General features: G+C 40.8%; 1 protein-coding gene across 3 annotated transcripts; it reads right to left on the bottom strand.

Annotated features, from left to right (window-relative positions):
- Positions 1-3,326: 3,326 nt before the first annotated feature.
- On the bottom strand, positions 3,327-13,587 carry pank4 (pantothenate kinase 4 (inactive)). 3 transcript variants are annotated; one of them, XM_026307770.1, is made up of 20 exons: positions 13,459-13,587; positions 12,926-13,008; positions 12,506-12,714; positions 11,728-11,911; positions 11,453-11,545; positions 11,201-11,354; positions 10,407-10,588; positions 10,087-10,168; positions 9,699-9,799; positions 9,398-9,403; positions 8,513-8,668; positions 8,130-8,242; positions 7,617-7,704; positions 7,364-7,515; positions 6,912-6,967; positions 6,510-6,559; positions 6,100-6,204; positions 5,920-6,020; positions 5,644-5,712; positions 3,327-4,899 (listed from the first exon to the last, which is right to left on the bottom strand). In XM_026307770.1, exons 1-20 carry the CDS (start codon positions 13,580-13,582, stop codon positions 4,650-4,652), a joined length of 2,358 nt encoding a protein of 785 aa, XP_026163555.1. In that variant the 5' UTR covers positions 13,583-13,587; the 3' UTR covers positions 3,327-4,649. The 3 variants fall into 3 exon arrangements, with proteins under 3 accessions (XP_026163555.1, XP_026163556.1, XP_026163557.1); XM_026307771.1 differs by lacking the exon at positions 9,398-9,403; XM_026307772.1 differs by lacking the exons at positions 12,506-12,714; positions 12,926-13,008; positions 13,459-13,587 and adding an exon at positions 11,992-12,121.
- Positions 13,588-13,968: the final 381 nt, after the last annotated feature.

Genomic DNA, 13,968 nt, shown 5'->3' with positions numbered 1-13,968 from the left:
ATGATTGTGTCTAAACCACAGAAGGGAATAGGGCTGACATTTAGAATTTGAGTCTATTATTTTGTTTTGTGCGTCCGCCTTGAAAAATGACTTGTTAGCATTATTGAAACCAGTGAACACGCTTCATACTCATTTGGTCTGAATGCAAACAATGCTGACAAGCCACTTAGTGATGTGTGACTGTAACATAGTGGGGCTGAGGCTGCTGCAGGAAGATAACAGACTAAAAGTGAAAATGCCTTTAGAAATGTGTATACAGACATTTTACTGTGTTTGACTTAGTGAACATTTCTGTATGTTTTGTGCATAAAACATGCACTGGGATGTTTTATTCTTATGTTACATACACACAGCATTCAGCACATCATTTATCCATGTGGCCATCACGTGTTCATAGGGTATACACTTCTAAGGAGGCTGCGTTGCACAGTGATTATACAGTGAGTATTCCTGCTAAAACACATTATAAATCTTAAAACAGAGATCAGCAGCTCTGAAAGGTAAATGCCGCATTTTGAATGCGACCTCTAAAGCTCCTGTGTGAGACTGGCAAAGATTTTCACTGATCCTGATGGGAAGCCAGTGTCAGCGGAACACACACTGCAATCAAAACAAATGTATTCCCACAGGTCCAGATTCTGCAGCACCGTCAGGTAACAGCAGCTGTAGGTAATCCATGCACTATCCAGTGGAAATACAGATGGGTGGAGTAGATCAAGTTACAATGGTGTAACTCTTATCTTTATCGTCACAGAATAAACAATAAACCCCCAGCTAAGACAGGCTCGTTGTACAGGACTCACTTTCCACCTACTTGGTAAGTGAGTTGTAACACCCTAACACCATGGGCTGTAACTAAAACACACAGCAGGCATCCAGATAAATCCAGCATTTTATATAAGATAACGTCAAATAATATAAGATAGAGGAGACAACAAATGCTGGGAGCCACTTCAGTAAAGGAGCATGGTCTATTTACAGAGAGTTTTTGCATTTTATGACTCATTTTATCACACCTGATAGTATTTGAATATCCCAGGACAGTGAGCTCCAGCCTTTCATCACATTAAACAGAGTAAATCACTTGCAAATAATATTTTTAGGGAGAAAAGTGATTACAAATGACTCATGAGACGCAAGACTAACTTACTCTATTTACAGGTATCGGAAAGATGGTGATGCACAAAGTAGAGTATTGTATGTTTGAGGTCACCTGACCAGGGAAATTGATGTTGTTCTTACTCAGAATCCACAAAAGGTTTGATACTGTGTGTTGAATTCAAAGCTCAAGAAAAAAGGTCTTTTGAAATAGTTGTTTACTGTAACTACAGTAATTAGTGTTATGCCATTATAGTCAATGCTGCACTGTTTTCTCAGGGCCTGTGGTATGTAATATGGGCCCTGCCTATAATTAGAAAGTTATACAGTGAAAGACCATGCAATGAATGGTCTGTCGCACTGCAGTGGCAGAAAAAAGCCTGTGGAAACTGGGTTTTTTTTCATGCCTGGTCACATTCTCTGGGCATTCACATAGCAAAAATCTCAGTTGACCTCTGAGCAGAAATAAATGAGTGACAGAGAAAAGCAAATGCTAATTGTAGTGTATTATGTATACGCTCACATGTGATTGTCCTCCAAACAGAACAGCGGCAGAGCCTAAAGCCTTGCTCTGACCAAAACAATGATGTCAACATGCTAACTTGTCACACTGACAATGCTAACGTACCGTATGTTGCCATGTTCATCATTTTAGTTTAGCTTGTTACCATCTTGACATTTGCAATAAATTACCTGTAGTCCAGCTGTGACAGATTTGAATGTCATTTGAAGATGTTTACCATAATCCAAAGCACTGGACAGACTACAGTTTTTATATGATGACGGCATTAGATGACACGTTCAAACAGTTCACCCTGAAGGGAACAGGAATGTCTATAAAAATGTCAATCTAAACATAAATTGTTGAGATACTGTTATTAAGGAAATGTCACCCTGCTGTTTCTTGCTGCAAACCATGACTGTCTGTACACAGATTACACAAAATCCATCTGAAGGTAGTTGGGATGATAGAGTCTGGACCAAAACTGTGGACTGATGACAGACTGATAATGTCATTCATAGATTCATCCCACTAGTTTGGCTAAAAACATCTTCATGTAAAGTTTGACCTGAGCGTTGTGTAGCTATATTTTGTGGTTATTTGGTTATTTTAAACTACAACTTTCCATGTTCACCATCATTTTATCAGCTTGTGAGTTAAATAATATGAATACTGTGCCATTGTGGTGTTGAAATCACTTCTTACGTATGTCTGTATTTCAGCCAAATATACTCGGTGCAGCCTCAAACAGGCCCATGAGGCACAACAGGGGACTCCTGACTCCTTGGGCCCCTGCCCTGCACCACAGCTTCTGTTTAAAGTGACACAGAGCTCAGTTATTACAGCTACACTAACACAGCAGGCAGTAACTGTTCATTTAAATATAGTGAAATTACTGAATTAAAATCAAAAAGTCGTGATATAACCAGTATTCAGACTTTGTTGGATGATTTCCTATCACATTTTTTTCAATATTTTGCACCGTAGTATTTAGTTCAGTAGTTGTGCAGAGGAGTCTTAGTGTGTATCTGCTGTAGCAGGAAGCTTTGAATCAAAGTCAGACTGTCTCTCTTCATCTTCAATCAAACAGTAAAGTTTAGGTGCAGTTTTTGAACTAACGGTAGTACCCGGGAGTTCTGATGCACCTTGCTCATATGCTGGAGAGGTAATGGGGTGGGGGGTTTGGAAAAGCTAGAAAAATTCCTGTCCAGCCTGGATATTGGAAAGGCAGAAAAAAAACATGCAAAACCCAAACTGTAGCTACCACACATTAGAGCAGATCTTATGTAGATGTCACTAAAACCATGCAGGCATCCTGTAGAACTCTGCTGTGTGCATCTGTGGTGTGTGTTGAAACTGGGAGTGATGAACAGGAGGAAAAGCAGGAGGACCCCCTGCCAGGCCTCCCCATGCATGATCAGCTTGCAGCTCCCCAGCAGGGATCAACCACTGCACACCATGATGTCGAGCTTTTATACCGCCCTGGGCAGGTTCAGTTTTAATATGGGGCAACTCTCAACACTCCCCATTTCTCCACACAACCGCAAACTTCTCTCACACATCCAAAGAGAAATACACGCGCACACACGCGCACGCACACACGCGCACACACGCGCGTGCGCACACACACACACACACACACACACACACACAAAAGGAGGTTACTATTTAATTAACATTGATTGTCAGAAGAGTAACACACAAATCTGTGCTTGATGTGCTTAACTGAAATGCTGCAAATTTTTTATTTATTTTATTTAAATATATTTATATGTATATATATATATATATATATGTATCTATATACACACATTCAAACACGCGTGTATCGCATATATGTACAAATGACATACAATATCGTAATGTGAGTCCAGATGTCAAGCAAGTGTGACTTTGGAAAATATTTTCAAACCAAAGCAAAGCTTTCTAAATCTGACCCCGCCTTGATTTAACAATTAACAATGTGGACACGCAGCTGCTTCACAATTACACAGTGCTCTATGTTTGTTACTATGTGCTGGAGTATTATTGCCTTTACACAACTGCATTTGTGATGTAAGGATGGACTACATAGTGCACTTGTACATGCCTGTTACTAACAGTGAATGCATTAACTGATGCCAGCTCAGTGACACTAAGTTGACGGTTTGATCAGAGGCTGAATATTTAACCTGAAATATGCAGTGTTAATTTTGAGACCAAGCACCTTGGGCAAGAGTTGAGGAATTGTAAAAACATAGAACACAGTAGAATACTGCCACCTTGTGGATGAACAGAACCAATTTTTCACAAACCTCCCTGCAATAAAGTGCTGCTTCTTCCACTGATCAAGTATTTTCCCTGATGCCACTTTAACAGTTACACAAGTGACAGTGACCATGTTTTAATCTTAGTTAATTCACTGGCAGTCAAGAAAACAGGAAATTCATTGATTCTTTCTATTCTGTGGCGTAACGTTACGGAGAAATAAAAAGCAGATATTGTGTAGCCTCCAACAGGAATTAAAAGCAATCTGAGTGAATGATGCTTTCATCACATCAGCCTCAAGGCACATTAAATACACTTTATGTAAAAGTGTTACTGCTGAAAGCTGTAATTACCCCAGCAGCTCTCTGTAACACCAAAGATAACACATGCCAATGAATCTCATTTGCCCATACAGCTGCAGTGATGTACGTTGGCCACGTCAATGACTGATGCACTGTGTTTCCGATTCTTTTTTCTAAAAGCTGAAGATCTCATCTGTTATAACAGTCTTAGGGTTTACTGAACCCAGCCAGTGATTAATTTCACACTCCAGGTGCTGAATGAGATCAATTGGCAGTCATGATGGTAGAGAGAGCAATGACAATTCACTTTATGAAACCAGTTCAAAAATAAACAATGTTTTAAGCTAAAATGTAAAACATACCTGTTAATGATCAACTTTAAAACCCTGCCTAAATCAGCTTTACAAATCACTCATTCACTAAGTGGCAGTTTAAGATCATCATCCTTACATTCACAGCTCCAGGTAATCCGCTCTGGACTTTAGGACAGGACAGACCGCTCACGAGGGTGTCAGAGCTACAGAGTCTTGGCTGGTTTTTACCGCAGGGACCTCGTACTTGAAGACCACGCTGAACAGCTTCCCTCCCAGCCGGTCGGCCAGCCATGAGTTCTTGATGACGGCCATCTTGAGGCTCTCACAGCTGAGCATGGCGTAGTAGTTGGTGTGAATGGCTCGGCCCATGCCCTCAATGACCACCAGGTCGGTTTGACGTTCTCGCACCACCATTGCCAGCACCTTGTCCAGACGGCTGGGGAACAGCGGAGGCAGAGAATTAAACATAAGGCACATTTGATACATTCCTCATGAGTCGCTATAATATAAACCTCAAAATGAATGAATGCTGTGTTATTATTACATTAATTTATATCCTGATCACTGACAACTCTGCTGTGATAAACTGAGAAGCCTTTGACAAGTTTGTTTATGTCATTCACCATTTCTCAAGGAGGTAATGACCAGACACCTGTTTAAAGAAGACATGCTGGGTACAGTTAAGATGTCAACCACATTACAAGTGTCATATTTTTGCAGTACAGAGATGAAATAATAACTTTTCCTGTCAGTTTATTAGAGCTGTAGTAGTAGACTTCCACAAAACTAGGCAGGTTGCAAAAGACAGATTTTAAAGCTGTCAAGACCAATAAAGCAGAGGACAGATTTTAGTCCCCAGTACAGGAAAAGCTCCAAACACACTACATCATACATTTTTACATAGAGCAGACTATTTCGTTAAACTAAGTCTGACTGGTGAAAACCTGTCTTTCAAACTAAATCCCCTAATTTTAATTGTGCAGGCTTTCATTTGAAAAATACTGCAGTGCCAATGCTGAAGCCAAAAAAAAAAAAACCTGGATGAGATTGCCAGCCATTTAAACGTTACCATGACATACGTTATAAAGGTCCCTCCAGAGCCAGACATCATAGTAATGCTTTTCACTGGCAGAAGAGAACTGCCTTATAATGCTGAATGTAAAAACACCAAATAACCAACCTGAGATCGAGGCAGGGAGAACTGGAGCCACTCTGGACCAGTGTGAGCCTGTCCTCACTCAGACCAGCCCTGCAGAACAACAGACCAGAGTTCATTTTAGTTACAAGTCATGAAACCAAACATAGAAAATAAGATTTCTGAAGTTACTTGAGATGATATGTAAAACAGACTATGTTGCCATCTGTGTGATTGATAAATTACTAGTTGTGGTCTTTATCTTGATTGTAGACTTTCTCATCAGTTTGTTTTGTCTGTTTTCAAAAAGTCAATACTCACTGAATCACTGGATCCATAGCCGCAATTCTTTCAGTCAATATCTGCAGTTCGCCATTTGTTACATCATTCAAAGCTGGACCAGAGTTGCTGGCCAGCACAACCTGAAGGAGGATGGACCAGAACTGTAGCCATATTTGATCAAATATAGTTATTTAAACGGATGTTGTGGCAGCTCCTTACCTCTGTCCCACGACAGAGAAGCTCTCTGACAAAAGGCATCACCCCTAGAATGATGTCTATTCCACTATTATCTACGAAAAACAAGGCACACTTATGAGGAGGACCCTGCAAGAGAAAACCAGGATGGATTGTATTCAAGCACTAATCATAACAAGCGCAAACACAGAAACACTATCACATGTGTGGGAATATTAATAAGAAGCCTAAGAAACTGTTAGCTGTGTCTTTGTGATCAATCAAAATATAGCTGTGCCTGTGCCTGGTGACAACAGCACCAGACACAGCTTGTGTTAACAGCGTGTGAGTGTGTGTGAGTGTGTGTGTATAGTCACAGATATGTCACATAACTTTCCACCAACAACACTACACAAAGAATAATTTGAAATCAAAAAGCAGAGAAAGCACCTGACCTTTAGTCTCTCCAGCCACTCGTCATATGAATCAATAAGCCATGGCCGCTCTGAGATGGGAAAATAAACACAAATAAAATCCCTTTGAGCAGAAGAGTAAATATCACAATTTTAGTTATTACTGTTTTAAAAAGCAGAGAATTGGGTCTGAATCCTTTCAGTGTGTCAAATGTTTCCACAGCAAATGTCTTACAGTGTCTACACAAAGTGTTTCATCTGTCTACACAGGCCGTATAGTGCTTCATGTGTCACATACGTGTATTGGGCTCTGAGCATTGCAAAAACACAGATGACCTACACTCAATACTGTGCATGAACCCATCCTATGTAGACACAGATGGAGGACTTCAGATGCTGTGCCTTCTGTGTCGATACAGTGCTAAAGACAAACACTCTTAATACCTTCCAACTGTCGTTTAGCCTCCTCAAACCCAAACTCCGGATCTGATTCCAGGACACTGCATGATATCAAGACAAAATACACAAAATCAGTCCAAGCATACAGCAGGTAAGTATTTTAGTCACAGTGCAGAAAGCAAAGGCATTAGGCTCTTCAAACCTTGAGACCAAGACCAAAATCTCAGAATTTACCAGCTACCGTAGACTGGCCTGCAAACAAAAAGGTGTGGTCTGCCCTCCACACAGTACCAATCATGTGTGCACACAGTAAAAAAAAAAAACATATCAAAATGATTCAGCATTGCCAAATACACTAAAAAGCAGTGTAAAACTGCTGTTTAAAGCTGCGGCGCTAGACATGCAACCAGCGCCTCTGCCACACCCCCAGTCAGCCAGAGCAGAGAAACTAATCGACCGAGACGCTCACAGGATTCAAAGCTATTAACTCCACTCACTCTGACACGGCCTTGGCTCCCCAGTCAAACACATTCCCAGCCAGGACACCCCTGACCAGAGCAAACTGTTTCTCCTCCCAGTTTAACTGCTCCAGGGACTTCACTGCCTTCTGGTAGTACTTGAGAGCAATGTCATTCTCCCTCTGTTTAATCTGCAACACAACAGAAATATGTTTCAGCTTCCAGCCAACAGGGACAAAAGCTGCAACTAGAAATGCTTCAAAAAGGGATTATGTTAAGATTTCAGTCAGACCTTAGAGTAGGGATCAGGAAAGTTGAACTCATTTAAACAGTGTTCCCTCGTGTCTAACAGACTTCTGACAGTGAGGGATCCATAAGCACTATGTGAGAAGAGAAGCACTCTACATTAGCCAGAGAGAAACACAGACAATGGGGCTTTGGTGGCAGATGCACAGTATATATATCACTGATATCTTCTTGTTTTTAGAAATGTTGACAAAGGCTGAATTGTGTCTTTAAAATGCTGTGTATGAATGTGGAACAGGTTTCTAAAAATCTGTCTGCAAACGACAAATAACTCAACTGATGCAAACTCTCGAAGTGTTCATCATTCCTAAAAACTGAAACAGTAAAAACACCCACACATCCAGTTCTCCCTGCTCATTGACAGTGCATGTGGGCAGTTACACCAAGTATGAAGACACAAAACTAATGCAGGCAATGAAGGAAAGAGTTGAAGTTTAGTCTTCTAAAAGCAACCTCTGGGTCAAACAGACACACTCTGCATACAGTAGACAGTCCTTACAAAGGCTGGTGACGGAGAGTCTCGAGCTTGTGTCGGTATTTGTGACGGAACTTTTCGGCCCGTTCAGCCGCCTCTGGCATGTCAGGCTGGCTCGCTACAGCTCGCTTAACCACCTGCTCCAAAAAAAACAATAAGTAATCAGCCACACACACTTTTTTCCAGTGCAAATACAATATAGGCCACAAGTAAAAACTCTTTTACAGTAGTTTATGTAGAATGGTAACCCAAAATGTGAAATTTACATGTGAATTCAGAATCAATATACTTTAATTTACAATAATACACACATAAATCCATCCAAATGAAGCTGACCAACATTTTCAGTATGGCACAGCAACTTCAAATGCTGCATTTATACTCTGAAACAAAAACAGCCGTCCTACCCCATCTAGGGCATCCTCAAAGCAGTACAGCCAGTATTCTCGGGCGAGAGCATCCTCTGTGAGGTCCACAGTGTCAGGGATGTAAGACGAAGGGTCCTGCAGCAGAGGCAGATTCACCAGCTGCCTCTCCAGACGGTCCATCTCCAGCATGTCAAACTAGACCCAGCAAAGAAACAAAGAGGATACGTGCTGTCTGTCTCGTGCAGAACTCGGACAGGTCACTGCCTCTTTCAGCTTTTGTACTAATGTCAAAATCTATTCCAGCTATGACTCTTCTACACCTTTGGAACACTTTGGTAGCTTGTCCACATTCTCTTCCTTCCTGAGACAACAACAGGCTAAAAATAAGATGCCATAAGGAAGAAATGAAGGAATGTTCTAGCAGGATTCAATCCAAAAAGCCAGTGGGAGCCAGTGGATTCATTAATTGGGGACACAATCAATAGTCCACAGTTCACATAAGATGAACTTGTATTTTTTTAAGTGCACTAATGAAAGTGTGTAATGAAAGAGGAAAACAGGAATCTCAGAGGTGAGACTGAACAGCTAACATTGGAGGTTAATGACCCCTTATGTTCTATAGAGACCAGGTGCTCAAAGACTCATGCTGAAGAATTGAAACGTCAAGTGCACACTGTTACTGAATGAAATATTGTTATTTTCCATCTTCAGCTCTTATGATTTAAGTAAAAATGACTTTAGCAAGGAACAAAACAGCAGTAGAATATCATAAACCTGCTGCCAGGCCTGACTAGTAAAACAAAGCAAACAAGCAAATGTCTGACATGAATAAGTACCTTTTACAGCTATAGAACAAGGCACTGTGAACACAAGCAACATTTCACCAAACCAGTGCACACAGGAGAAGCACGCAGAGGTACTTACAAGAAACTGAAGGACAGGGTTAGGTAGACAGAAGAATGTGTGGAGAGGAAATGAAAAGACAGATTATCAGATTGATGTGATGAACGTCTTTATATGATGCTTATGGTTTGAGTGAGGACAGTAATGATATTTTGTAGCTAAAATCAAAAACAAAAATGTGAACTAAAGTTTAAATGCAAAAAAATGAAAGAGCCACTTTAAAGGAACAACAATCAACAGAGTGAAAATGGGTAAAATTGTGGTACAATGCCAGGCTTCAGGTCTTTAGATCTACTACTCTATACTTGCTCTGTAGACTCACCGTTCCACTACGAGCACGCTGCATGGGATTCATATCTGGAGACACGCTCATCAGGCCTGAGCTTCCAGCATAATTCTCACCCCAGCTGTACTGGTTTGGATCTAGAGGAGTGAAAGAATCTGTGATATTATGGAATAACATTTGCTTTAGAGTACATCTGATTTTAATTTAAGGTTATTATTTAAAATCATTCAGTACCATGCCATTTAGCTGCTTTTAAAATTTGCAATATACCAATTTTTCATTATATTTTATTTACTCAGTAATTTTTTAAAAAAAAAGTTAGTATGTTATGCAAGAATCTACTAGAAGTGTCTAGTCAGCCCTAATATTTGAAGGTGACCTTGCATGTGTGTGACAGCTACTATATGTTTTTTTCTTTTCTTACTGTCTTCCTCTGCTCCTTTAAGGAATGCTCCAATAGCTCCCAGATAGCCTTCATGTCGTAGGAACAAGGCCTGAACTTCACCCTACAACCACAGAGCAAAACAAGTTAATGCTGCCAGAATCTGGGCTGTAGGTGAACCACTGCCATGCTCAGCTAATAACAATCCTAACTCAGGACAAAACTGAGATGTAACAGTGGGAAAGAAAAAAGAAAAAAACCAATGAAGGTATCCTGTCTAGAACCAAGACAGTGTGTCCCCTGTGCAGTTGTGTTGGATGGATTTTAGCTTGTTTTAGTGTCCGCTGAGGAAAAGGCCTCACCTTTGTGAAGAAGTTGATGCTGTAGGTGATTGTGTGCATGGTGACAGGGTGGCCTCTAATGAAGAAGCCTCCAAAGTACACTCTGGACAGGTCGTGGAGTTTGGCGTACAGACAGGCCAACTGCCCAATGTCATTACTAATCATATGGAGTAAGCTTTTCGCCATGTCTTCTTTAGAGAATTCTACAATTCATAAACATACAGGGAACAACTTCGAAATAGCACTGGGACAGACATACTTAAGACTAAATAAACTAATGGCTCAAAAGATAAACAGTAACTGGCAGTACAGGCTGTGAATTTCCCTGGAATACTGTAGTTCCTTCATTTCTAAACAGTTACAAATGTAGCCGATTTACAACTAGGTCATCAGTTCATTTCAACACAGCTTTTGTATTAAAACTGAAAAATACAAAGCCAGACTTGTCAAGACAATATCATTAACATAAACAGTAAACTGTATCTGACTTGGACTTTACACATAAAGCCATACTTCATCCATTGTTAAACATAAAGCAGTAACCGAGGCAGCTTGGATTCACAGAGGTTAAAATTAGTTCCTACAGCTGCATGTGAGAATTGAAATAAACACGTCAAAGTACGCAAATGAGCAAGTTGTACACTTTCTGCACCCACCCTTTATACCCTAATAGGATGAGCTGCTTTACTGCTTAAACGTTTTAACTGCAAATATGAGATTTAAAATATAAATGGTGCCATTAATCCAATGCCCTGGACAGTCATGTACATAAGGCTGCAGAAAAACAAAATGAAGTCAAAGTGCCCATGCATCACCTTTGTCAGCAGTTGCAGATTTCCCAAAACTGCTGGCAATAAGATCTCCTGTCAGTCCCAGAGAGCCATAAGATCCTCCATAGATATCTTTGACAAGCATATCGACACTTGTGTGCTGCCCTTTTGAGGCCAGTTGAAGCAACTCATCAAATCTCTACCGGAAAAAAAGCGGAAAGTTTGAGAGGACAAATTAAAACAAAGAAACAACTATTACAGTCTGACAGTGCACATAGACCAAGTGATTTATGATGCCTTTGTTTTGGTGAGCAGGGCTCCAAGGCCCCAGAATGTCCCTCCACCAATAGAACTTCCTCCTATTCGCTCAAATTTGTCCTCCGATTCAACCTGTTGTAGAGGGAAACAATGGGAAACTGCTCACTGTGTGATTCAAACACAGTCTGGAAAGTTAAAAATGTGTATAACTGTAGGGAGATAAAATTTTAATACTGTACAATATTGGTCAACACATTACAATAAGATATCAACTGAAGGGAGGGAATTTGAAAATGAACAGTGAATATTATTACCTTGACTATGGACACTCCAGAGCCAATATTTACAAGCAGGTAAGGGAAGATGTCCGGATGAGTCGTCTGGAAGCGGAACTCTGAGTCGGCGTGCTTGGCATACACAAAAGCCTCATGGGGAATGTTCCTCAGCACAAAGTTACAGCCCTTAATGAGACAGGTCATCTCATCCTCTTTGTCCACTCTGCCACAAAGCAACACATCAACAGTTCATTTGCTTGAAATATTCTCAATCAAATGCACTCTCCTTTTTACTTTACACACCTGTCCACTGTGTACAGTTGTGTTGAGAGCCACAAAGACATACTTTGATACAAACAAATACCTCCAGCTGATTTCACAGATTAACCTCCTTTCTCTGAGCTGAACTATTAGTTATGGAAAACCTACAAAATACAGAATAATGATTCTCAGTGCCAATGCCATACAAAAGCAAGTCAAACATCAGGTGAATTATTTTGCTTTCACATATTTTGCAAGTCAATTTCGCAAAACATGCGAAAACAAAAGACAAGTCAAAAGTGGCACCACAATGCACAGTAGATTTCCCAGAACTAAACAATTAAATCTGTGCTCTGATTCAACCCGTGTCACGGGAAGAGGTCAGGATATTGCCAGAGCAGCATTGTTTCCAACTTCCAATTTAGTCAGCCACAATATGCCAGGGATGTGGTATGCCATGTGTCCAGTTCAAACATGTATAGAAAAAGTTGGTCACATCATGCACATAAAACACTGCTTTGGCTATATTTACTGTACTGCTGGTCTGTATACTCACTTGAGTCCAAGCTTCCTCTCAATGAGTTCCTTGAACTTGTGTGCCCCCCCACCTGTAGCTTTGATAACTTTGGTTTCTGTGTTGACCAGATGGTCTTTGATGAAGTCCAAGCATGTCTCAATGTAAGCATTTTCAAACTTGATAAAGTGCAGGCGTGCAGTGACCTCTTCCTGCACTGATATCTCATAGAGCTTGTCACTGGGGGCCTCCTGGGAAACAGATGAAAACACAGAGGAGAAAGGTTAAATACTGCATTACGTCCATTTACTGACGTTGCCTTTTCTACATGGGTGTATCCAGCATATCTCAATGAAGATACTTGTGTAACGTACATTAGTTTATCTGTTGCTGTTGGTATTTTTGACAGAAAGAAAATCTAACTTAGGGCAAGGAGGGTGTGGTTGGAAACTGATTGATTACCTTTGTAGTGTGGTCGAAAGATCGCACTTTGGCCACTTTGTGTTGCACAGTTGAGTAGTAGGCAAGCTTTGTGAGAGATCCACCTGTTAAAGCGAGACAGCATTAATAACCTGTAGACAGCAGAGGATCAACAGCGGACTGATGTTAAGATCTACAGATAAATAAACAGATAAACTGCCCAACAGAGACCACAAAATCCGCACGCATGCTAGCTAGCCGCTAACGTGAACGCTGTCGTACTTGTCAAAGTTGGCCAGGTTGTTTGGCACACATCCCCGTGAGATAACGCTAAAGACAATTCTGCAGCCTCTTCAGACCCCCAGCTCCAAAATATACACACTCGCTTTCAAACCAATTACAATCAGGCATGAATCTGAGCGGCTAACATTAGCTTTGACGTTGTTATTTTCACTTTAAGTCACTCGTTGTCATAGTGTCGGGCTGCGGCACAGCTGCTCCATAAACGCAGAGATTAGTTAGGTCCAAGCAAAAGTGTCTGAAGAAAGAAAGAAGACGTTCATATTCCCAGGTACCTATGTCTATTGCAAATCGCTTTGCGTTCTCCAAATTGCGGAATATTTCGTCGGGCGGAAGAGTAATGCTTTTATCCATGGTATGACTAGTTGGTCTGCTGTCAACTCGACCACATTCCGCCATGGTCGGCGATGATTTGACGCTGCGTGTGTGGCGTACGTACGTACGTGACCTCAGCCGTCCAATCAGCATTCACGCACAGTCTGAGGAGTGGGGGACGTCTTGTAAACATTTCAGAATCAGCATTGCGCTGTAAATCATTTTATTTATTGTATTTTGTTTTGCTTTTTATTCTATATTTGTCATCGTTTTCAGTTTTAAAACAAGAAACTAGAGACGGTCATTGAGACGCAAACTGACGCAGACCATTTGTGAGCGATAGCTAGATAGATAGATAGATAGATAGATAGATAGATAGATAGATAGATAGATAGATAGATAGATAGATAGATACTTTATTCATCCCCCATGGGGGAAATTCAGCTATATTATGGTTATTAAGGGTGTAG

The sequence above is a fragment of the Mastacembelus armatus genome, chromosome 5, assembly GCF_900324485.2.
Source record: "Mastacembelus armatus chromosome 5, fMasArm1.2, whole genome shotgun sequence".
NCBI classification, from domain to species: Eukaryota; Metazoa; Chordata; class Actinopteri; order Synbranchiformes; family Mastacembelidae; genus Mastacembelus; species Mastacembelus armatus.
This window is presented reverse-complemented; position numbering and strand designations above follow the sequence as displayed.